The sequence below is a fragment of the Schistocerca cancellata genome, chromosome 3 (genome assembly GCF_023864275.1).
Source record: "Schistocerca cancellata isolate TAMUIC-IGC-003103 chromosome 3, iqSchCanc2.1, whole genome shotgun sequence".
NCBI lineage: Eukaryota > Metazoa > Arthropoda > Insecta > Orthoptera > Acrididae > Schistocerca > Schistocerca cancellata.
This window is the reverse complement of record NC_064628.1, coordinates 557,930,778-557,953,940: the sequence shown is the minus strand read 5'-3', so window position 1 is coordinate 557,953,940 and position 23,163 is coordinate 557,930,778. Positions and strand designations below refer to the sequence as shown.

Here is a 23,163-nt window from a genome sequence, read left to right as displayed (position 1 = left end):
CCCCCTCGTATGCCAACCTATTCATGGGTCGCTTAGAGGAAGCCTTCTTGGTTACCCAGGCCTGCCAACCCGAAGTTTGGTACAGATTTATTGATGACATTTTCATGATCTGGACTCACAGTGAAGAAGAACTCCAGAATTTCCTCTCCAACCTCAACTCCTTTGGTTCCATCAGATTCACCTGGTCCCACTCCAAATCCCATGCCACTTTCCTTGACGTTGACCTCCACCTGTCCAATGGCCAGCTTCACACGTCCGTCCACATCAAACCCACCAACAAGCAACAGTACCTCCATTATGACAGCTGCCACCCGTTCCACATCAAACGGTCCCTTCCCTACAGCCTAGGTCTTCATGGCAAACGAATCTGCTCCAGTCCGGAATCCTTGAACCACTACACCAACAACCTGAAAACAGCTTTTGCATCCCGTAACTACCCTCCCGACCTGGTACACAAGCAAATAACCAGAGCCACTTCCTCATCTCCTCAAACCCGGAACCTTCCACAGAAGAACCCCAAAAGTGCCCCACTTGTGACAGGATACTTTCCGGGACTGGATCAGATTCTGAATGTGGCTCTCCAGCAGGGATACGACTTCCTCAAATCCTGCCCTGAAATGAGATCCATCCTTCATGAAATCCTCCCCACTCCACCAAGAGTGTCTTTCCGCCGTCCACCTAACCTTCGCAACCTTTTAGTTCATCCCTATGAAATCCCCAGACCACCTTCCCTACCCTCTGGCTCCTACCCCTGTAACCGCCCCCGGTGTAAAACCTGTCCCATGCACCCTCCCACCACCACCTACTCCAGTCCTGTAACCCGGAAGGTGTACACGATCAAAGGCAGAGCCACGTGTGAAAGCACCCACGTGATTTACCAACTGACCTGCCTACACTGTGAAGCGTTCTATGTGGGAATGACCAGCAACAAACTGTCCATTCGCATGAATGGACACAGGCAGACAGTGTTTGTTGGTAATGAGGATCACCCTGTGGCTAAACATGCCTTGGTGCACGGCCAGCACATCTTGGCACAGTGTTACACCGTCCGGGTTATCTGGATACTTCCCACTAACACCAACCTGTCAGAACTCCGGAGATGGGAACTTGCCCTTCAGCATATCCTCTCTTCTCGCTATCCGCCAGGCCTCAATCTCCGCTAATTTCTAATTTCAATTTGCCGCCGCTCGTACCTCACCTGTCTTTCAACATCATCTTTGCCTTTGTACATCCGCCCCGACTGACATCTCTGCCCAAACTCTTTGCCTTTACAAATGTCTGCTTGTGTCTGTGTATATGAGGATGGATATGTGTGTGTGTGCGAGTGTATACCTGTCCTTTTTTCCCTCCTTTTTTCCCCCTAAGGTGAGTCTTTCCGCTCCCGGGATTGGAATGACTCCTTACCCTCTCCCTTAAAACCCAAATCCTTTTGTCTTTCCCTCTCCTTCCCTCTTTCCTGACGAGGCAACCATTGGTTGCGAAAGCTAGATTTTGTGTGTATGTTTGTGTTTGTCTGTGTGTCTATCGACCTGCCAGCGCTTTTGTTTGGTAAGTCTCATCATCTTTCTTTTTAAATATATTTTTCCCACGTGGAACGTTTCCCTCTATTATATTCATATCATTAATTTGAACCCAACACTCACGTTTGTTATTGTTATTGTCACTGTTACATTTCGTAGTCTTTTCTGTCATCTTATTTCCTCCTTCTGTTTTTGCCAGCAGTTTTACTTTCTTTTCACCTTCTCCTTTTTTACCGTAATCCAGTATTCAATTTTATCCCGCCGATATATACTCAATGATACGTAATAATACGTAACCCACTTCCAAACAAAAAATTTTTTTTTCCGCTTTCAACACTACCGCTGCTATAAAATCCACCGTTTCCATTTCACAAACAGTTCCTTTCAGCTATTTAACAACCTTTTCGGCTAGTTTTAATATCTTTTGCTTTATTTCCATTTCCGTTTTTCTCACATCATCGATCATTTCTAGCCGCTTCCCACAGGTTTTAACGTCATTATTTCTTCATCAGACAATTGTTAGCTTCATTTCCATAATCTGTCACCACCAAACCACCCTTTTTATACATCCTCACGTAGTTTTTTCGAAATTCTCCCGTATTTCTTCACCCTTTAACGTGTTTTGGCGGCAACACAACCACCTAACCTTCATGCACATCATTTTCTACCTACACAAGTTCACCACAGGATCAACAGCCCAGCTCTAACCAACCCTTTTTCGTCTTTTTTCACACCAGATCTCCATTTGCTTTCTAGTTTTACCTTTATCTCTCCCCATATATTTTTATATTTATTTTCATTTTCATTTCAGCCTCGTGTTCCACTTTCCACCTTCTAGGACCATGTCACCCTCACAACACCTCCACAACGACCCCATTAAGTTTTATTTACATTCCCTCCGCAAACATGCCTTCGCCCTAGCCAGATTACACTCCCATATTTTATTTTCTCAGGCTTGTCTGACATTTGGCATCACCCCCAAAGGCCTCACACTTAAAGTTCCCATCTCTGGCTGCAACCCTTCTTTCCATCAGTCCCTATACCAGTTCCAAACTGAACAATCCATTGCCCTCACCCACCTAATCCTTCACCTACACATCCACTCAGCCAATCAACACACCCATCAACTCCTGTCCCTAATAAAAGTCCTCAATCTTTCCTCTCCCACATCCACACCGGTTGTTCAGAGCATCCTCCTACAGGCCAACCGCAAATTAGAAAAGCATGCCACCCTCCACCTTAAAAAACTATCCAATCTCCTGGTTTCCCACCTCCGGAAAGGCAACTCACTCACCCTTCACAACCTTTCCAGCAAACCTCAACCTCCTCTCATTGCACACAAACCCAGTCTCTCCCATCTACTCAATCTCCCACTTCCAGCTCCACTCCCTCCAAAACCTCAAAATTCCAATCAACGCAATCTGGAACCACAACACCCCAATTCAGTAGTTAACCTTTCCTCCAAACCTCTCTCCCAATCCGAAACCTCTGTCCTATCCAAAGGCCTCACCTTCAGCCCCACTCCCAGATTTAACCAAACAGCCCTCGTCAAAGATTTACTGTCCTACACCCGTACTCTCTGCTGGAAATATCACTTTGCCACGAAGAAAAATGATCCTAATCCTACTCCTAATGATCCAACTCCCCAAGACACTATCCAAATTGAACCATGCCTGGAACAGTTCCGTCCTCCGTCACAGCGGGACCCACCTCCTCTTCCTCAAAATCACCCTCTCCTAACCTTCCAGGAATTTCTGACTTCCAGCCTTGCCTCTCAATCCTTCTTAAAAAACCTTAATCCTACTCCCAACATCACCACTGCTGAAGCCCAGGCTATCCGTGATCTGAAGGCTGACCGATCCATCGTCATTCTTCCGGCTGACAAGGGTTCCACAACTGTGGTACTTGATCGTCGGGAGTATGTGACTGAGGGACTGCGTCAGCTTTCAGACAACACTACTTACAAAGTTTGCCAAGGCAATCCCATTCCTGATGTCCAGGCGGAGCTTCAAGGAATCCTCAGAACCTTAGGCCCTCTACAAAACCTTTCACCCGACTCCATCAACCTCCTGACCCCACCAACACCCCGCACCCCTACCTTCTACCTTCTTCCCAAAATTCACAAACCCAATCATCCCGGCCGTCCCATTGTAGCTGGTTACCAAGCCCCCACCGAACGCATCTCTGCCTACGTAGATCAACACCTTCAACCCATTACATGCAGTCTCCCATCCTTCATCAAAGACACCAACCACTTTCTCGAACGCCTGGAATCCCTACCCAGTCTGTTACCCCCGGAAACCATCCTTGTAACCATTGATGCCACTTCCTTATACACAAATATTCCGCATGTCCAGGGCCTCGCTGCAATGGAGCACTTCCTTTCACGCCGATCACCTGCCGCCCTACCTAAAACCTCTTTCCTCATTACCTTAGCCAGCTTCATCCTGACCCACAACTTCTTCACTTTTGAAGGCCAGACATACCAACAATTAAAGGGAACAGCCATGGGTACCAGGATGGCCCCCTCGTATGCCAACCTATTCATGGGTCGCTTAGAGGAAGCCTTCTTGGTTACCCAGGCCTGCCAACCCGAAGTTTGGTACAGATTTATTGATGACATTTTCATGATCTGGACTCACAGTGAAGAAGAACTCCAGAATTTCCTCTCCAACCTCAACTCCTTTGGTTCCATCAGATTCACCTGGTCCCACTCCAAATCCCATGCCACTTTCCTTGACGTTGACCTCCACCTGTCCAATGGCCAGCTTCACACGTCCGTCCACATCAAACCCACCAACAAGCAACAGTACCTCCATTATGACAGCTGCCACCCGTTCCACATCAAACGGTCCCTTCCCTACAGCCTAGGTCTTCGTGGCAAACGAATCTGCTCCAGTCCGGAATCCTTGAACCACTACACCAACAACCTGAAAACAGCTTTTGCATCCCGTAACTACCCTCCCGACCTGGTACACAAGCAAATAACCAGAGCCACTTCCTCATCTCCTCAAACCCGGAACCTTCCACAGAAGAACCCCAAAAGTGCCCCACTTGTGACAGGATACTTTCCAGGACTGGATCAGATTCTGAATGTGGCTCTCCAGCAGGGATACGACTTCCTCAAATCCTGCCCTGAAATGAGATCCATCCTTCATGAAATCCTCCCCACTCCACCAAGAGTGTCTTTCCGCCGTCCACCTAACCTTCGCAACCTTTTAGTTCATCCCTATGAAATCCCCAGACCACCTTCCCTACCCTCTGGCTCCTACCCCTGTAACCGCCCCCGGTGTAAAACCTGTCCCATGCACCCTCCCACCACCACCTACTCCAGTCCTGTAACCCGGAAGGTGTACACGATCAAAGGCAGAGCCACGTGTGAAAGCACCCACGTGATTTACCAACTGACCTGCCTACACTGTGAAGCGTTCTATGTGGGAATGACCAGCAACAAACTGTCCATTCGCATGAATGGACACAGGCAGACAGTGTTTGTTGGTAATGAGGATCACCCTGTGGCTAAACATGCCTTGGTGCACGGCCAGCACATCTTGGCACAGTGTTACACCGTCCGGGTTATCTGGATACTTCCCACTAACACCAACCTGTCAGAACTCCGGAGATGGGAACTTGCCCTTCAGCATATCCTCTCTTCTCGCTATCCGCCAGGCCTCAATCTCCGCTAATTTCTAATTTCAATTTGCCGCCGCTCGTACCTCACCTGTCTTTCAACATCATCTTTGCCTTTGTACATCCTCCCCGACTGACATCTCTGCCCAAACTCTTTGCCTTTACAAATGTCTGCTTGTGTCTGTGTATATGAGGATGGATATGTGTGTGTGTGCGAGTGTATACCTGTCCTTTTTTCCCTCCTTTTTTCCCCCTAAGGTGAGTCTTTCCGCTCCCGGGATTGGAATGACTCCTTACCCTCTCCCTTAAAACCCAAATCCTTTTGTCTTTCCCTCTCCTTCCCTCTTTCCTGATGAGGCAACAGTTTGTTGCGAAAGCTTGAGTTTTGTGTGTATGTTTGTGTGTGTCTATCGACCGCTCCCGGGATTGGAATGACTCCTTACCCTCTCCCTTAAAACCCATATCCTTTCGTCTTTCCCTCTCCTTCCCTCTTTCCTGATGAGGCAACAGTTTGTTGCGAAAGCTTGAGTTTTGTGTGTATGTTTGTGTTTATTTGTGTGTCTATCGACCTGCCAGCGCTTTTGTTGGGTAAGTCTCATCATCTTTCTTTTTAAATATATTTTTCCCACGTGGAATGTTTCCCTCTATTATATATATATATATATATATATATATATATATATATATATATATATATATATATATAAAGAAGCTGTAACTTAACGAAAGCGTTGGTATGTTGATAGGAGACAAAAAACACACACACAAATTTCAAGCTTTCGCAACCCACGGTTGCTTCATCAGGAAAGAGGGAAGGAGAGGGAAAGACGAAAGGATGTGGATTTTAAGGGAGAGGGTAACGAGTCATTCCAATCCCGGGAGCGGAAAGACTTGCCTCAGGGGGAAAAAGGTACAGGTAAACACTCTCCCGCGCGCGCGCGCGCACGCGCACACACACACACACACACACACACACACACACACACACACACATCCATCTGCACATGTACAGACACAAGCAGACATTGTAAAGGCAAAGAGTTTGGGCAGAGATGTCAGTCGAGGCAGAAGTGCAGAGGCAAATATGTTGTGGAGTGACAACTGATGTATGAGGGGCGGCAACTTGAAATTAGCGGAGGTTGAGGCCAGGTGGGTAACGGGAAGAGGGGATATATTGAAGGACAAGTTCCCATCTCCGGAGTTCTGATAGGTTGGTGTCAGTGGGAAGTATGCAGATAACCCGGACGGTGTAACACTGTGCCAAGATGGGGTGGCCATGCACCAAGGCATGTTTAGCCACAGGGTGATCCTCATTACCAACAAACACTGTCTGCCAGTGTCCTTTCATGCGAATGGACAGTTGTTGCTGGTCATTCCCACATAGAATGCTTCACAGTGTAGGCATGTCAGTTGGTAAATCACATGGGTGCTTTCACACGTGGCTCTGCCTTTGATCGTGTACAACTTCTGGGTTACAAGACTGGAGTAGGTGGTGGTGGGAGGGTGCATGGGACAGGTCTTACACCGGGGTCGGTTACAAGGGTAGGAGCCAGAGGGTAGGGAAGGTGGTTTGGGGATTTCATAGGGATGAACCAAGAGGTTACGAAGGCTAGGTGGATGGCAGAAAGACACTCTTGGTGGAGTGGGGACATGCAGTCTCCCATCCTTCATCAAAGACACCAACCACTTTCTCGAATGCCTGGAATCCTTACCCAATCTGTTACCCTCGGAAACCATCCTTGTAACCATTGATGCCACTTCCTTATACACAAATATTCCGCACGTCCAGGGCCTCGCTGCGATGGAGCACTTACTTTCACGCCGATCACCTGCCACCCTACCTAAAACCTCTTTCCTCATTACCTTAGCCAGCTTCATCCTGACTCACAACTTCTTCACTTTCGAAGGCCAGACATACCAACAATTAAAGGGAACAGCCATGGGTGCCAGAATGGCCCCCTCATACGCCAACCTATTTATGGGTCGCTTAGAGGAAGCCTTCTTGGTTACCCAGGCCTGCCAACCCAAAGTTTGGTACAGATTTATTGATGACATCTTCATGATCTGGACTCACAGTTAAGAAGAACTCCAGAATTTCCTCTCCAACCTCAACTCCTTTGGTTCCGTCAGATTCACCTGGTCCTACTCCAAATCCCACGCCACTTTGCGTGACGTTGACCTCCATCTGTCCAATGGCCAGCTTTACACATCAGTCCACATCAAACCCACCAACAAGCAACAGTACCTCCATTATGACAGCTGCCACCCATTCCATATCAAACGGTCCCTTCCCTACAGCCTAGGTCTTCGTGGCAAATGAATCTGCTCCAGTCCTGAATCCCTGAACCATTACACCAACAATCTGAAAACAGCTTTCGCGTCCCGTAACTACCCTCCTGATATGGTACAGAAGCAAATAACCAAAGCCACTTCTTCATCCCCCCAAACCCAGAACCTCCCACAGAAGAACCCCAAAAGTGCCCCACTTGTGACAGGATACTTTCCGGGACTGGATCAGACTCTGAATGTGGCTCTTCAGCAGGGATACGACTTCCTCAAATCATGCCCTGAAATGAGATCCATCCTTCATGAAATCCTCCCCACTCCACCAAGAGTGTCTTTCCGCCATCCACCTAACCTTCGTAACCTCTTAGTTCATCCCTATGAAATCCCCAAACCACCATCCCTACCCTCTGTCTCCTACCCTTGTAACTGCCCCCGGTGTAAAACCTGTCCCATGCACCCTCCCACCATCACCTACTCCAGTCCTGTAACCCAGAAGGTGTACACAATCAAAGGCAGAGCCATGTGTGAAAGCACCCATGTGATTTACCAATTGACCTGCTTACACTGTGAAGCTTCCTATGTGGGAATGACCAGCAACAAACTGTCCATTCGCATGAATGGACACAGGCAGACAGTGTTTGTTGGTAATGAGGATCACCCTGTGGCTAAACATGCCTTGGTGCACGGCCAGCACATCTTGGCACAGTGTTACACTGTCCGGGTTATCTGGATACTTCCCACTGACACCAACCTATCAGAACTCCGGAGGTGGGAACTTACCCTTCAATATATCCTCTCTTCCCGTTACCCACCAGGCCTCAACCTCCACTAATTTCAAGTTGCTGCCGCTCATACCTCACCTGTCATTCTATAACATCTTTGCCTCTGTATTTCCACCTCGACTGATATCTCTGCCCAAACTCTTTGCCTTTACATGTGTGTGTGTGTGTGTGTGTGTGTGTGTGTGTGTGTGTGTGTGTGTGTGTGTGTGAGCCGCGCGATTGTATACCTGTCCCTTTCCGCCCCCGGGATTGGAATGACTTCTTACCCTCTCCCTTAAAACCCACATTCTTTCGTCTTTCCATCTCCTTCCCTCTTTCCTGATGAAGCAACTGTGGGTTGCGAAAGCTTGAAATTTGTGTGTGTGTTTGTTATTGTCACTATCAACATACCCACACTTTCGTTTGGTAAGTTAAAGCATATTTGTTTTTAGATATATTTTTCCCACTTGGAATGTTTCCCTCTATTATTGTAATGGCATTCATATATATCAAAAGGAATAAACAAAAGCAACTAAAGAAATATTATGAAATGAAGTTAATGATTTTCATTTTACAATTCAATCATGCTAATCATGTTGAGGAATAACTCGTCTCCTGCGAACATACTTCAGTTTAACAGTACCAGCTTCCAAATCCAAAGAAAATAATACACAGCAGCACCATTAATATTTAAATAGTGCTGTGGTACTCTCTAATGATGATCTAATTTGCTTCATTCATTTTCACTGCATTTGTGAATTGCGACATAAAAATGCTCAAAGCAGTGAGACCTTTGGCACCAGCTAGATGGTGGAAACTGCGCAGTTTGTCAGAGTGGCCTTTCAAGAGTAATGCCGATCGTATCATTTAAAGAAGTCAAAATCTGTTTTTCTTTCCAAATAGTTTGTCACTATTAAAAAGGAAGAGTTGTGGTTTTCCCTGAATATTTTATTTGTAGAGTGGGCATTAATGAGATGTAGATCTTAGCAAAAGTATATGCTGTCAGCTGTGTTTGTTGTGCCTGAATAGCAGCCATCAGCTGTGTTTGTTGTTCAATGAGCGCTTGCATAAGCTGTTCCATGTCTGCCCCGTCACGAACACACAAATCCACAACACAGTGAAAATATCCGACCTCATCGCCAAAAAGTGTTATAACCTTTAATCACCAATAATTGCGTGGATATTCAAACACACTCACTTAGAAACAATAGCTGGTTACATGATAACAACTCAGTATCCCTCATTCGACTGCCGTGCCGTGACATGCGGCCGGCTCCGTTCGTAGCTAGGTGGCGCTCCCGCGCTCAGCCGAGTTGCAGAGCGCCTCTATTGCCGTTTGCGCGTACTGTCGTGGCGGCACTGTTAAATGTCGTGGCACTGTCACAACAATAAGTAATTACAATGTTGGTGAATTTAGTTATGTGGTACTGTCTACTTTATAACACAATACCTTGGAAAAATTTAGTGTTAATATTGAATGAAAAAATGAGAAAGTGAAAAATAACCATGAATCTGTGATCAGGACAGGGAAAAGGTCCAACCAAGTAGAGAGTTTTGAGTGAAAAATTTATAGTTAGTTTTGATGTCACACTTGCAACTTCCCTCTTGTTCTATCACCATCTCAACTTTGCTATGTCTTTCCCAGTATGGTTCAAAAAGTTCTGAAGGACAAAGGTTAGAAATAACTTATACTGAAACTCAATGTGTACTAGACTGGGACTCAAAATTGGACCTTTGTCTCAGGGATTGACTTGAAGCTTATATCTGCCAGTAGCTGTTTCCTAATTTCCAAGTTCCTAAGAGACTTCTGTGGACTCCTTTCTGTAGTAGCAGCCTTGGGAGAAAGGATGTGCTAAAATATGGTTTAGCCTATGTGAACCTTTCATGCTGCGGCAGAGTAGATACCATAATGATATTTGTTTAATTAGTTAACTGAAAGAAAAATGTAATATTCATATGTAAAACATGATGCTTACAAAGGAAATCTATTTGCTATTTTATATGGAGTTAGATCTGTCTGTTATTCACACAACTTGAAGAAAACTTTGTTTCTTTATTTGCTATTTTATATGGAGTTAGTTCTGTTTGTTATTGGCACAACTGGAAGAAAACTTTGTTTCTTTATTTTTACAGGTAGTATCTGCTGGTCGTTTAGCTTTGCAGCTTCATCGTCCATCTTACACACGGGGACAGTTAATAGTATCTGTTGAAGAGCTTGCAACGTGTCGTGATGAAGTAATCTTACAGTTTTGTGGGCGTAATCTAGATCGTAAGGATTGGTTTGGCAGGTAAGAAAGCTGGCCTATATTTTCACAATTCTAACAAGTTGCAGCTTTAGAGGTGTAGTTTATCTCATGTATCATCCTCTAAGAATCAGAACAAAAGGAGGATTAGACTAAAGTTATTGAAACACACTGAAAATAATAAGCTAAAAGTTAAAGACTTAAAAATAAAATGTACTTAGTTAGCATTTCGAAAAGAGGACAGGTAGTTGAGAACACAAATTATGAGAGATCTAAGTTCTTGAGCTTTTGAGAACAAAGTATTCATTGGGAATTAAAAGATAAAAAAAATGTGAATGCAGGATGGGGGGAGGGGGGGGGATGGCAGGAAGAATTGCTACCAGTATTACTGAAGTACATGACAGAAGCTAAGTATTAGGAGCTGCAAGTAGTTATGGTATATACCAGCAGATGTTGAGGAGAGGCCATGTTCTGAAACAGAATAGGAATGAAGGTGCCAATGTCAATGCTTCAGTCTTTGTATGCTGCACTGACACCCACCCCGTTTCCTCTCCCCCCCCCCCCCCCTTTCTCATTTGTGCCTGTATGCATACACTTCTGTGGTGTCAACCTAAGTGCAGTTTGTTTTAAACATAGGATAAGTGGGATAGGTCATTTTGGACAAGTCTGTAGCTATAGGTGTTTGTGAAATATGTGGTGCATCTTTTGACTTCCTAATATGATACCAAAAGTCGTTACGATACAAATAATGGGAGAAGTAAGAGTAACAAAGCAATTCAGGTGTCAAGCACTCAATAGCCACATAAACATGGCTGAAATGTCTCTGATTTTGGACAATATTTTTCCTCGGAGCTTGTGTGTGCACCCACATCTATCTCACCTTGGTTCTGGAGCCTGATTGTGGCGAGACATTGTGCTCGATATAGTGTGGGTGAAAGGAAATTCAGGAGGAGGAGAAGAAGGAAGGGGCAAAGAGGAAGACGTGTGACAACAGGGGAGGGAAAGCAGTAAGTGAAAGGCGAAAGGTGATATAATTTGGTATCAGCATCTATTGGATGTCATGCTATGTGAGGAACACCTCATCAATACAAAAATAAGACCTAGTGACTAACCAGTAGTATGGTATACAAAATTACTTGCCCTGAGTGTGATAAGCTTTATATTGCTCAATCAGGCAGAGTCATGGAAACTAGACTGGGCTTAACATGAATGCAACTGGAGGTAGTAGAATTTTGACTCCACATTTGCTGACATGTACTGAATGACAGCCACAGCTACCATCCATAGCCCCATATCCCCCATTTAGCAAACAAGGGACAAACACTTAATGTTTTGAAACACTGGAAATCCTACAGTCCTGATTTAATATTAAATAACCAGACACAGCTCAATACTTCTTCTCTTCTGTACATTATTTAATCCTCACATTTGTTCTTATTATTCCCACACTGTCAGTCTCATTCTGTTCCTCAATTTTTCTTGCATTTTTATTTTATTTTATAGTGATTGTATTCTCCATATTTTCTCTTGTTTTATAGTATCTATATCTTTCATACAGTAAGTGAAATTCTTCAAGCTTGTGCATTTCCTGTTACAATTGTCAGTTCTATCTTGTGCTGTGTTCTACATTACCTCCCATTTGTAATACTTCTTCCAGCTTATGTTAGTACTCTTGTCTTGTATTTATTTTGTGTTATTGTGCATGTTGTTTTAATTTAAAATTTTATGTAGGCTATTAAATTGTTTACCATATGTACAACCTCATCAGAATCAGGCACACTGTTGTGAAAGAAAATGAAATAACAGAAGAACCCCCATGGAATGCTTAATAATGCACAGAAAACTAAGGCTACCATATTTCATCAAAATATTATAGGACTGAGTAACAGGGTAGAAGATGTTCTTGCTTGGAAAATTTAGAGAGCTCTGAAAAGACTGGCATCCTGTGCCCATCTGAACACCACATAACCACAGTGTTAGATAAGTTACGTATAAAAGATTACACTCTAGCAGCTTACTCATGCAGAACTAATATTTGAACAGGAGGAGTTGCTGCATCTGCATATATTAAGACAGAGCACAAGTTCAAAAACATTGAGACAAGTATATTTTGTAGTCATCAACACACAGAAGTACGTGCTTGTGAATGAATACTGAAAAATAATTCACTTTTAATTGTAACTGTACATAGACCAACTAGCAGTTGATAGTGGTGATTTCATTGTGGATTCTCTAAATAAATCTGATAGGAAAAAGATCTGGAACCTTATTTGGATCCTACAATTTTATCAGTAATTAACATTCCAGCACAGGTGGATAGAGACAGTGTGATCCTACGTGATAATGTTTCCTTTGATGAAGCTCAAAGCATGAAAATAACTATTTGCCCAGTTACAAATGCTCTATCTTATCATGATTCACAGTTAGTTAGGACAAATAACTCAGTGCCTGACAGTATGAACATTCCTCAGTGGAAATCAGGTAGAATAATTGATGACTCCAGGACAAATATTTTTAAGAACAGTCTAAAAAAGATGAAGTAAATGTATCTGTTGGCAAGTACAGGTAGTTTCACACTACAAAAACTACTCAAGAGATCTCAGAAAAATTATTAAAAGGTCAAGGAACATGAACATAATGTTAGAAATCAGTAATTTCCACAACTGACTTAGGCTATATAGAATGCAGTAAAACAAGAAACAGGACAACCAGCCACAGAACTGGATAACAACTCTATTGAACTGAATGGAAGGGCTATAAACAATAAGTCACAGTTAGCAAATATATCTAGTATCCATTCTTAAATATAATAGACTGCCTAGGCACAAACAGATAAAGTCACAACAATATGTTGAAAAAGTAACTCTTGTAACATTCAGTCTTATGAGTGTGCTACCAACTTCTCCTTCTAAAATTATACAGTCTCTCAAAAATAAAAGCTCATCTGTTTTTCATGGTGTTTCCAATAGAGTACTGAAGATTTGTTCCCATATAATAAGCCCAGTCGTATCTGGAATGTATAAGGCATTGCTAACTCAAAGTAGTTTTCCAGACAGACTAAAATATGCCGAAAATCGCATCTCCTCTTAGTGGCAATAATGTCCTCAGCAAATCACAGTTTGGATTTCAGAAGAGTTTCTCTACTGAGAATGCCACATACATGTTCACTCTCCAAATTTTACAAGCATTAAATAATAAAATGGTTGGTATTTTCTGCAACCTGCGTAAGGCATGTGACTGTGTGAATCATAGTATTCTCTTAGATAATTTGAAGTTTTATGGGATTAATTGTATAGCCAACCATTAAATGATCTTCCATCTGATATACAAGAAGCAGAATTAGTTCTTTTTAGAGACAATAATAGTATTGTAATCAATTCCAATGTTCATACAGTAACACAAGAAATGGTGAAAAATGTTCTTAAAGGTATCAATGAGCGGTTTTCTGTGAAAGGTCTCACCCTCCATTTTAAAAAGACAAAACATGTTCAGTTCTTCACATCCAGGGGTACTGCACCAATGGTAAGTGTAACACATGGTGAGGAAGTAATAAATAGGATGGAAACTTCAAAATTCTTAAGTGTTCATATTGATGAGAATTTAAACTGGATGAAGCACATTTTGGAACCCCTAAAATAACTTAGTTGAGCCAAGACACATTAAGTTGCAGACAGGCCCAATTAATGGACACTTACATAAAGCTTAAGCCATGCCTTCATCAGTAAAATTGAGAGACAAACCATTCATACACAGAAGCAAGCACACCTCATTCACACATGACAGCCAACTCCAGCATCTTGGGCCGTAATGCAACTACTACGTCGGAGTGCAACTATCACGTGGGATGCTACCAGCACCCTGGAAGGGACAGAAAAGGAGAAGGGATAGTAGTGTGTGGGTGGGAAGAGAGACGAACGCTGTCTGGTGGAGGTACAAGGACTACAATGCCAACAGGTGCAACGTCAGGAGGTTGTGGGGCAGGGAGGTGGGTAAAAAAGGGGCAAAATAGGGGAGGAGCAGGGAAAGATGAGCAGATATGTTGGTAGAGGGTGGCAAATAAACAGGGTGGGAGTTGAGAACGAGGAGGTGGTGATAAGACAAATGGGATGGAAACTGTTGGGTGGAGGGTTTTCGAACAGTATGTTACCATAGGTTGGGGCCGGGATAATTAATGGGGCAGAGAATGTGTTGTAAGGATAATTCCCATCTGCGCAGTTCAAAAAAGCTCGTGGTGGAGGGAAGGATGCAGATGGCTTGGGTATTTTATTGTGCCTGTCTGCAACTTAACATGTCTTCTTTACGCCAAGTAACAATTTGTCCTTTACCTGTATTGTTGATACTCCTACCTGGAGTTTTCATTGTTTAGTTCAGACACATTTATACTTAGAATCATTGAAAATATTGGGGAGAGTCAAATCAGTAAGTTAACATATTTTGCATATTTTCTTTCACTAATGCCATACGGAAAATGTTACTGTGGTAACTCATCTTCAAGAAAGAATGTCTTATTGCTCAAAAACGTGCTGTAAGAAAATATGTGGTGCTCACTCAAAATTGTCTTGTAGACATCAGTTTAAGGAGTTTGCCATTCTGACTACTGCTTCACAATATGTTTATTCCCTCATGAGGTGCCATTCTGATTACTGCTTCACAATATGTTTATTCCCTCATGAGGTTTGTTGTAAATAATACACTTTAGTTCAAAAGGATCAGTGATGCACATAATTACAATACCAGAAGGAAAAATGACATTCATTACTCCACATTAAGGTTGTCTTAACACGAAAAGGGGTGCACAGTGCTGCACCAAAAATTTTTGATCACTTACCCAGTGACAGAAAATGTCTGTCAGACAGAAAAGTAAAATTTGATAACAAAGTGAAAAAGTTTCTCATTGACAACTCCTTCCGTTCCTACTTTTCCATAGAATAATCTCTGTTATTGTAATGTGTAAAAAGTGATGGGTAGGTAATTCACATCTGTAAATGTAAAATGGCTTGTTCCATGTCATTAAAAGTATTGTGCATAATGAACAGTGAAACATGAAGCTATCCATCTATCTAACTAACTCTCTCTCTCTCTCTCTCTCTCTCTCTCTCTCTCTCTCTCTCCCTCTTTCTCTCTCTCTCAAACACACACACACACACACACACACACACACACACGTTTTTTTAGTTTAGTGTTGATATTTTTTCTGGTTTTTTCCCTTCACATTTGTTTACTGTTTAACTATAACATTTTAATTATATTACCACTGTACTGTTAAAAATGGCTTTTATTCTGTGTACCCCACTCTTGATGGATAGCATCTTTTTCAGTGTTGTTCACCGATATGGTACCCTCTTTGGTGCTTATATTCAGTTAAAGTCTGATGACAACCTACACCTACATCTACATCTACATCTACATGACTACTCTGCAATTCACATTTAAGTGCTTGGCAGAGGGTTCATCGAACCACAATCATACTATCTCTCTACCATTCCACTCCCGAACAGCGCGCGGGAAAAAGGAACACCTAAACCTTTCTGTTCAAGCTCTGATTTCTCTTATTTTATTTTGATGATCGTTCCTACCTATGTAGGTTGGGCTCAACAAAATATTTTTGCATTCGGAAGAGAAAGTTGGTGACTGAAATTTCGTAAATAGATCTCGCCGCGATGAAAAACGTCTTTGCTTTAATGACTTCCATCCCAACTCGCGTATCATATCTGCCACACTCTCTCCCCTATTATGCGATAATACAAAACGAGCTGCCCTTTTTTGCACCCTTTCGATGTCCTCCGTCAATCCCACCTGGTAAGGATCCCACACCGCGCAGCAATATTCTAACAGAGGACGAACGAGTGTAGTGTAAGCTGTCTCTTTAGTGGACTTGTTGCATCTTCTAAGTGTCCTGCCAATGAAACGCAGCCTTTGGCTCGCCTTCCCCACAATATTATCTATGTGGTCTTTCCAACTGAAGTTGTTCGTGATTTTAACACCCAGGTACTTAGTTGAATTGACAGCCTTGAGAATTGTACTATTTATCGAGTAATCGAATTCCAACAGATTTCTTTTCGAACTCATGTGGATCACCTCACACTTTTCGTTACTTAGTGTCAACTGCCACCTGCCACACCATATAGCAATCTTTTCTAAATCACTTTGTAACTGATACTGGTCTTCGGATGACCTTACTAGACAGTAAATTACAGCATCATCTGTGAACAACCTAAGAGAACTGCTCAGATTGTCACCCAGGTCATTTATATAGATCAGGAACAGCAGAGGTCCCAGGACGCTTCCCTGGGGAACACCTGATATCACTTCAGTTTTACTCGATGATTTGCCGTCTATTACTATGAACTGTGACCTTCCTGACAGGAAATCACAAATACAGTCACACAACTTAGACGATACCCCATAGGCCCGCAGCTTGATTAGAAGTCGCTTGTGAGGAACGGTGTCAAAAGCTATCCGGAAATCCAGAAATACGGAATCGACCTGAGATCCCCTGTCGATAGCTGCCATTACTTCGTGCGAATAAAGAGCTAGCTGCATTGCACAAGAACAATGTTTTCTGAAACCATGCAGATTACGTATCAATAGATCGTTCCCTTCGAGGTGATTCATAATGTTTGAATACAGTATCTTCTTCTTCTTCTTCTTCTTCTTCTTCTTCTTCTTCTTCTTCTTCACGCGATCAGGCCCAGAGGACCGCGTGCCACCACAGTTAGAGCTCTCCATCCGTCTCTGTCTTCTGCTATCTGTCTCCAGTTTTCCATGACTCCCAGCTGCAACAGGTCTTCTCTCACTCCATCGATCCACCTCTTTCTAGGTCTTCCCACTGGTCTGCTGCCTGACAGGATCCAGTCCATTGTGATTTTGGGCCATCTTGTTGCCTCCATTCTAACATGATGTCCAGCCCATTGCAGTCTTTTGCTTCTCATCACTCCCAAGACTTTAGGCTCCTTGTACAGCTCTTCTAATTCAGTGCTATGGCGTCTTCTCCATTCTCCAGTAGTCTGATCTCTGACTGGTCCAAATATTTTCGAACTCATGTGGATCACCTCACACTTGTTTAATTGCTGCAATTTTCCTGAGGACTTTCCTTTCAAATGTTAGCAGTCGCTTAAGGTCTTGTTTTCGAGTGCTCCAGGTTTGAGAACCATAAAGTACTACTGGCATTATTAATGTCTTATACAACCGTAGCTTTAGTTGTTGCGAGACACTTCTACATTTTAATATAGGGTCTAGAGAGTGATAGTATCTGTTTCCCGCCTGCAGTCGTGCTTTTATCTCTGCTTCAGTTGATGTTACTTCTGTGAAAAATGATCTGAGGTATTTGAACTCTTTCACATGTTTATACCTGGTGTTGTTCACAATTAAATCTTGAGAGTTCTGGATCTTTCTTCCTATGGTCATATACTCTGTCTTTTCAGAGCTAATTTGTAGACCGATCCTAGCTGCCGATAACTCCAAGGTCTGGATACTTCTCTTCAGATATTCTTGTGTGCATGCTAATAGTGCAATGTTGTCTGCATAGGCCAGATATGTAATGTGTTCATTACCAATTTGAATGCCCTTGATGTTTTTTTTTGTTGAAATCCTGCATTACCTTCTCGAGTGCCAGGTTGAAGAGGACAGGTGATAGCCCATCTCCTTGGCGTAATCCTGTTACAACTTGGAAGCTTTCTGTCATTTGATTGCCTACCTTAACCTTAAGTTTTGTGTCATTTAGGCATACCTCTACCAGTTTGACCAACTTGTTTGGTATACCAAACTCTGTCATAGTTCTAATCAGGCTAGGTCTATGTATACTGTCGTAAGCCTTCTTGAAGTCTACAAACAGGAGATGTATCTCTCGTCCGTATTCGTACATTTTTTCACAGACCTGTTTTAGGACAAAAATCTGGTCCGTGGTTGATCGCCCTGCCTGGAAACCTCCTTGGTATTCTCCAATTATGTCTGTTGCTGTAGGTTTTATTCGTTCTAATAGGCAGTTGGAGAAGATCTTATAACAGGTGTTGAGTAGCGCTATGCCCCTGTAGTTGTCACATACGGATTTGTCTTTCTTTTTATAAATGGGGCATATCACAGCTACCTTCCATTCCTCTGGTATTTCATGTTTTACCCAAATTTGCTCGATTAGCTTGTGGATTTTGAAACAGAGGATTTCGTCTCCAGCCTTGAGAAGTTCAGCAGGAATACCGTCCTCACCTGGACTTTTACCATTCTTAAGGTTTTTAATCTGGTTCCTTATCTCTTCAATGGTGGGTGGAGGATATTCTGGGTCTACTGTTACTGGTTCATCAAACTCAAGTAGTTCGGTTGGTTCATCAGAGTTTAGTAATTCTCTGAAGTATTCCATCCATCTTCTTCCAATTTTTTGATCTTCTGTTAACATTCTTCCATTGGCATCTTTCATGAATCTGTGTTGATGGTATGTCCCTCCTTTAAAACTTTTCACTTTTCTATAAAGTTCTTTATACCTATTTCCATGAAAGTCTTGTTCAGCTTCCTCCATAATACTTTTAACATATTTTCTCTTTGCTTTCCTCAATGTGGCTTGGGTCTGCCGTCGTGTTTCTTCAAACTTCGATTTTTCTTCTTCTTGCATATTGCTTTGTATCCACAGTAGTTTGGCCCGTTGTCTCTCCCTGATAGCTCCCTCACACTCCTCATTGAACCACACTCTTTTTCCCCTAGTTTGCTTTGGGATTACTTCTTGGGCTGTTTCTTTAATGGTCTCTGCAATCGCCTTCCAGTTCTGATCTACCACAGTATCTCCTTCCTCTTCATTCAAAGCCTCAAAACGGTTTGTTAGTGCTATCTTGAAAGTTCTTCTTATATTATCTTCAGTCAGACTCTCATGGTCATATCGAGTGACTCTTTGCATTCTTTTGTGCTTCCTGGCTCTCCATATTGTTTTCATCCTTTGAATACAGTATATGCTGCAAAACCCTACTGCAAACCAACGTCAATGAAATAGGTCTGTAGTTCGATGAATTACTCCTACTACCCTTCTTAAACACTGGTGCGATCTGCGCAATTTTGCAATCTGTAGGTACAGATCTATTGGTGAGCGAGCGGTTGTATATGATTGCTAATTAGGGAGCTATTGTATCAGCGTAATCTGAAAGGAACCTAATTGGTATACAATCTGGACCTGAAGACCTGCCTGTATCAAGCGATTTGAGTTGCTTCGCCAACCCTAAGGTATCTACTTCTAAGAAACTCATGCTAGCAGCTGTTCATGTTTCAAATTCTGGAATATTCCATTCGTCTTCCCTGGTGAAGGAATTTCGGAAAACTGCGTTCAATAACTCCGCTTTAATGGCACAGTCGTCGGTAACAGTACCATCGGCACTGTGCAGCGACGGTATTGACTGCGTCTTGCCGCTTGTGTACTTTACATACGACCAGAATTTCTTCGGATTTTCTACCAAATTTCGAGACAATGTTTCGTTGTGGAACCTATTAAAGGCATCTCGCATTGAAGTCCGTGCCAAATTTCGCGCATCTGTAAATTTTAGCCATTCTTCAGGATTTTGCTTTCTTATGAACTTTGCATGCTTTTTCTGTTGCCTCTGCAACAGTGTTCAGACCTTTTTTGTGTACAGTTCCATCTCTTACCAATTTATGAGGTATGAATCTCTCAATTGCTGTAGCTACTATATCTTTGAATTTAAGCCACATCTCGTCTACATTTGCATAGTTAGTTCGGAAGGAATGGAGATTGTCTCTTAGGAAGGCTTCTAGTGACACTTTATCCGCTTTTTTAAATAAAATTATTTTGCGTTTGTTTCTGTTGGGTTTGGAAGAAATGGTTTTGAGCCTAGCTGCAACGACCTTGTGATCACTAATCCCTGTATCAGTCATGATGCTGTCTATTAGCTCTGGATTGTTTGTGGCTAAGAGGTCAAGTGTGTTTTTGCAACCATTTACAATTCACGTGGGTTCGTGGACTAACTGCTCAAAATAATTTTCGGAGAAAGCATTTAGGACAATCTCGGAAGATGTTTTCTGCCTACCACCGGTTTTGAACAAGTATTTTTGCAAACATATCGAGGGAAGGTTGAAGTCCCCACCAACTATAACCGTATGAGTGGGGTATTTATTTGTTACAAGATTCAAATTTTCTCTGAACTGTTCAGCAACTATATCATTGGAGTCTGGGGGTCGGTAGAAGGAACCAATTATTAACTTAGTTCGGCTGTTAAGTATAACCTCCACCCATACCAATTTGCACTGAGTATCTACTTCGACTTCACTACAAGATAAACCACTACTGACAGACACAAACACTCCACCACCAATTCTGCCTAATCTATCTTTCCTGAACACCGTCTGAGACTTCGTAAAAATTTCTGCAGAACTTATTTCAGGCTTTAGCCAGCTTTCTGTACCTATAACAATTTCAGCTTCTGTGTTCTCTATTAGCACTTGTAGCTCAGGGACTTTCCCAGCACAACTACAACAATTTACAACTACAATTCTGACTGTTCCTTGATCCAAGCACGTCCTGTATTTGCCATGCACCCTTTGAGGTTGCAGCCCACCCCGTACTTTCCCGAGGCCTTCTAACCTGAAAAACTGCCCAGTCCGCGCCACACAGCTTCCGCTACCCGTGTAGCCGCCAGCTGAGTGTAGTGAACTCCTGACCTATTCAGCGGAACCCGAAACCCCACCACCCTATGGCGCAAGTCAAGGAATCTGCAGCCAACACGGTCGCAAAACCGTCAGAGCCTCTGATTCAGACCCTCCACCCGGCTCTGCACCAAAGGTCCGCAGTTGGTTCTGTCAACGATGCTGCAGATGGTGCGTTCTGCCTTCATCTAGTAAGCAAGACCGGCAGCCTTCACCAAATCAGATAGCCGCTGGAATCCAGAGAGAATTTCCTCAGATCCAAAGCGACTCACGTCATTAGTGCCGACATGTGCCATCACCTGCAGCTGGCTGCACCCTGTGCTCTTCATGGCATCCGGAAGGACACTTTCCACATCAGGAATGACTCTACCTGGAATGCACACGGAGTGCACACTGGATTTCCTCCCCTCCTTAGCCGCCGTATCCCTAAGGGGCCCCATTACGCGCCTAACATTGGAGCTCCCAACTACCAATAAGCCCACCCTCTGTGATTGCCCGGACCTTGAAGGCCGAGAATGATCCTCTGAAACAGGGCAGGCAGCTGCATCTGGCTCAGCCAGAGACAGTGCCTGAAACCTGTTTGTCAGACGCACTGGGGAGGCTTTCTGATCACCCTCCGGGGACGTCTTTCGCTGCCTGTCATGCCTTGGAACGACATCCCAATCAACCACAGGTGAGAGCTCAGCCCCACTGCGGGCAGCAACTGGGGAAACCACAGCGGCAGACTGATCTCGGGACAGACGGGATGAGGTTGATATCCCCGTGATACCCAAGTCCGGCTCCCCACAGTGGTGCCCACTGGCAACAGCCTCAAGCTGCGCGACCGAAGTGAGCGCTGCTTGCAGCTGTGAGCGAAGGGATGCCAACTCAGCCCTCATCCGAACACAGCAATCATAGTCCCTATCCATTCTAATCGATGTTGAACAACAGTTACTGAAACACGAGTCCATGCCTAGATAACGCAAGGGAAACACGCAAAGAATGTATGAACTAAGCTGTACAAATGCCTAACGACTGTGTTACAATCTGCCTGAATTTACGATTACAGTAACTAAAACTCGAAATTACACCTCCTATACGAAACTCACACGCAATTTAAGTTAGAATCTACGAAGTAAACACTAAAGCGCGATGCTACAACTCTCAAATACTATAATACGCCCGAAATTTATGAATTAAATAATGCAAGTACCCAAAAACACACAAAGAAATTAAGAGTTAAACTATGTAACAAATAAGTAAGCTAAGTGTATACGACTTGCTGCTGGCAGCTGCTTATCCAACGGCAGCAGGGAGCACCTTATAAACCAAAAGTTGGTTAACAAAATAAATTATTACTGTAGAACATGTTTAAAATGAGTTCTTTGTAAACTGAGGCACAGTGTCTGCCATGTGTCAAGACTTTCTGTCACTCCACATGAATCCTGGAGTCATTCAGGTTCACAGTATTTTTTCTGACCAAGATTGCAAATGTAAGGCAGTTGATGGTTTAGAGGAGGGACTTCTCACCTCCCTTAAACAAAGTTCATACTCTCTTACTTCCATAAGATGGATCTTCTTCAAACTCATTGGTCCATCCAAGTGTAGAATGGCCTGATGGAGACTGGCTGTGTAGAGCATTTTGGCATGTTTCATTTTGTGTTTTATAACACTCTCTTTTTGGTAGCTGCTTCTTTGTTGGTCTTGGCACTTTGCAGAACTGTTTTGCTTTTCACCGTAGTGAAAGTAATGAGGGCTTTGCATGTACTGCACATGCAAAGCAGATGAATGTGTGTGATTTGTTGGAACTGTATATTTTATGGTTCATCAACAGCACTCATTTGGCTATTTTTATCACTTGGAGCTCCTGAAATATTCTGTAGCTTTAATTCCATGCTATGTGATCACCAAAGTTATTGATGAAGAATTCTATAAGGGAGCAAGTAACTCCTTCTTCATGGGCTGGTTTGCTACACATTGCTGCCTTCTGTAAGCAAGAGTTTGGTGGCTACATTGCTAACACGTAAAACACCACAGCAGTTAGGGATGTATGGCCACACTTTCAGGTGGAGGAGACCTGCCTTAACATATTCTGGCAGCTTTGGCAAGTCA

General features: G+C 43.2%; 1 protein-coding gene across 2 annotated transcripts in view; it reads left to right on the top strand.

Annotated features, from left to right (window-relative positions):
- Nucleotides 1–23,163, top strand: part of LOC126175403 (copine-8-like) — a 206,673-nt gene that overhangs the window by 78,929 nt on the left and 104,581 nt on the right. For both annotated transcript variants that reach the window (XM_049922195.1, XM_049922196.1), the window contains exon 5: nt 10,331–10,485. In XM_049922195.1, the coding sequence (XP_049778152.1) occupies nt 10,331–10,485 (155 nt within the window). The remainder of the gene's footprint in view (nt 1–10,330; nt 10,486–23,163) is intronic.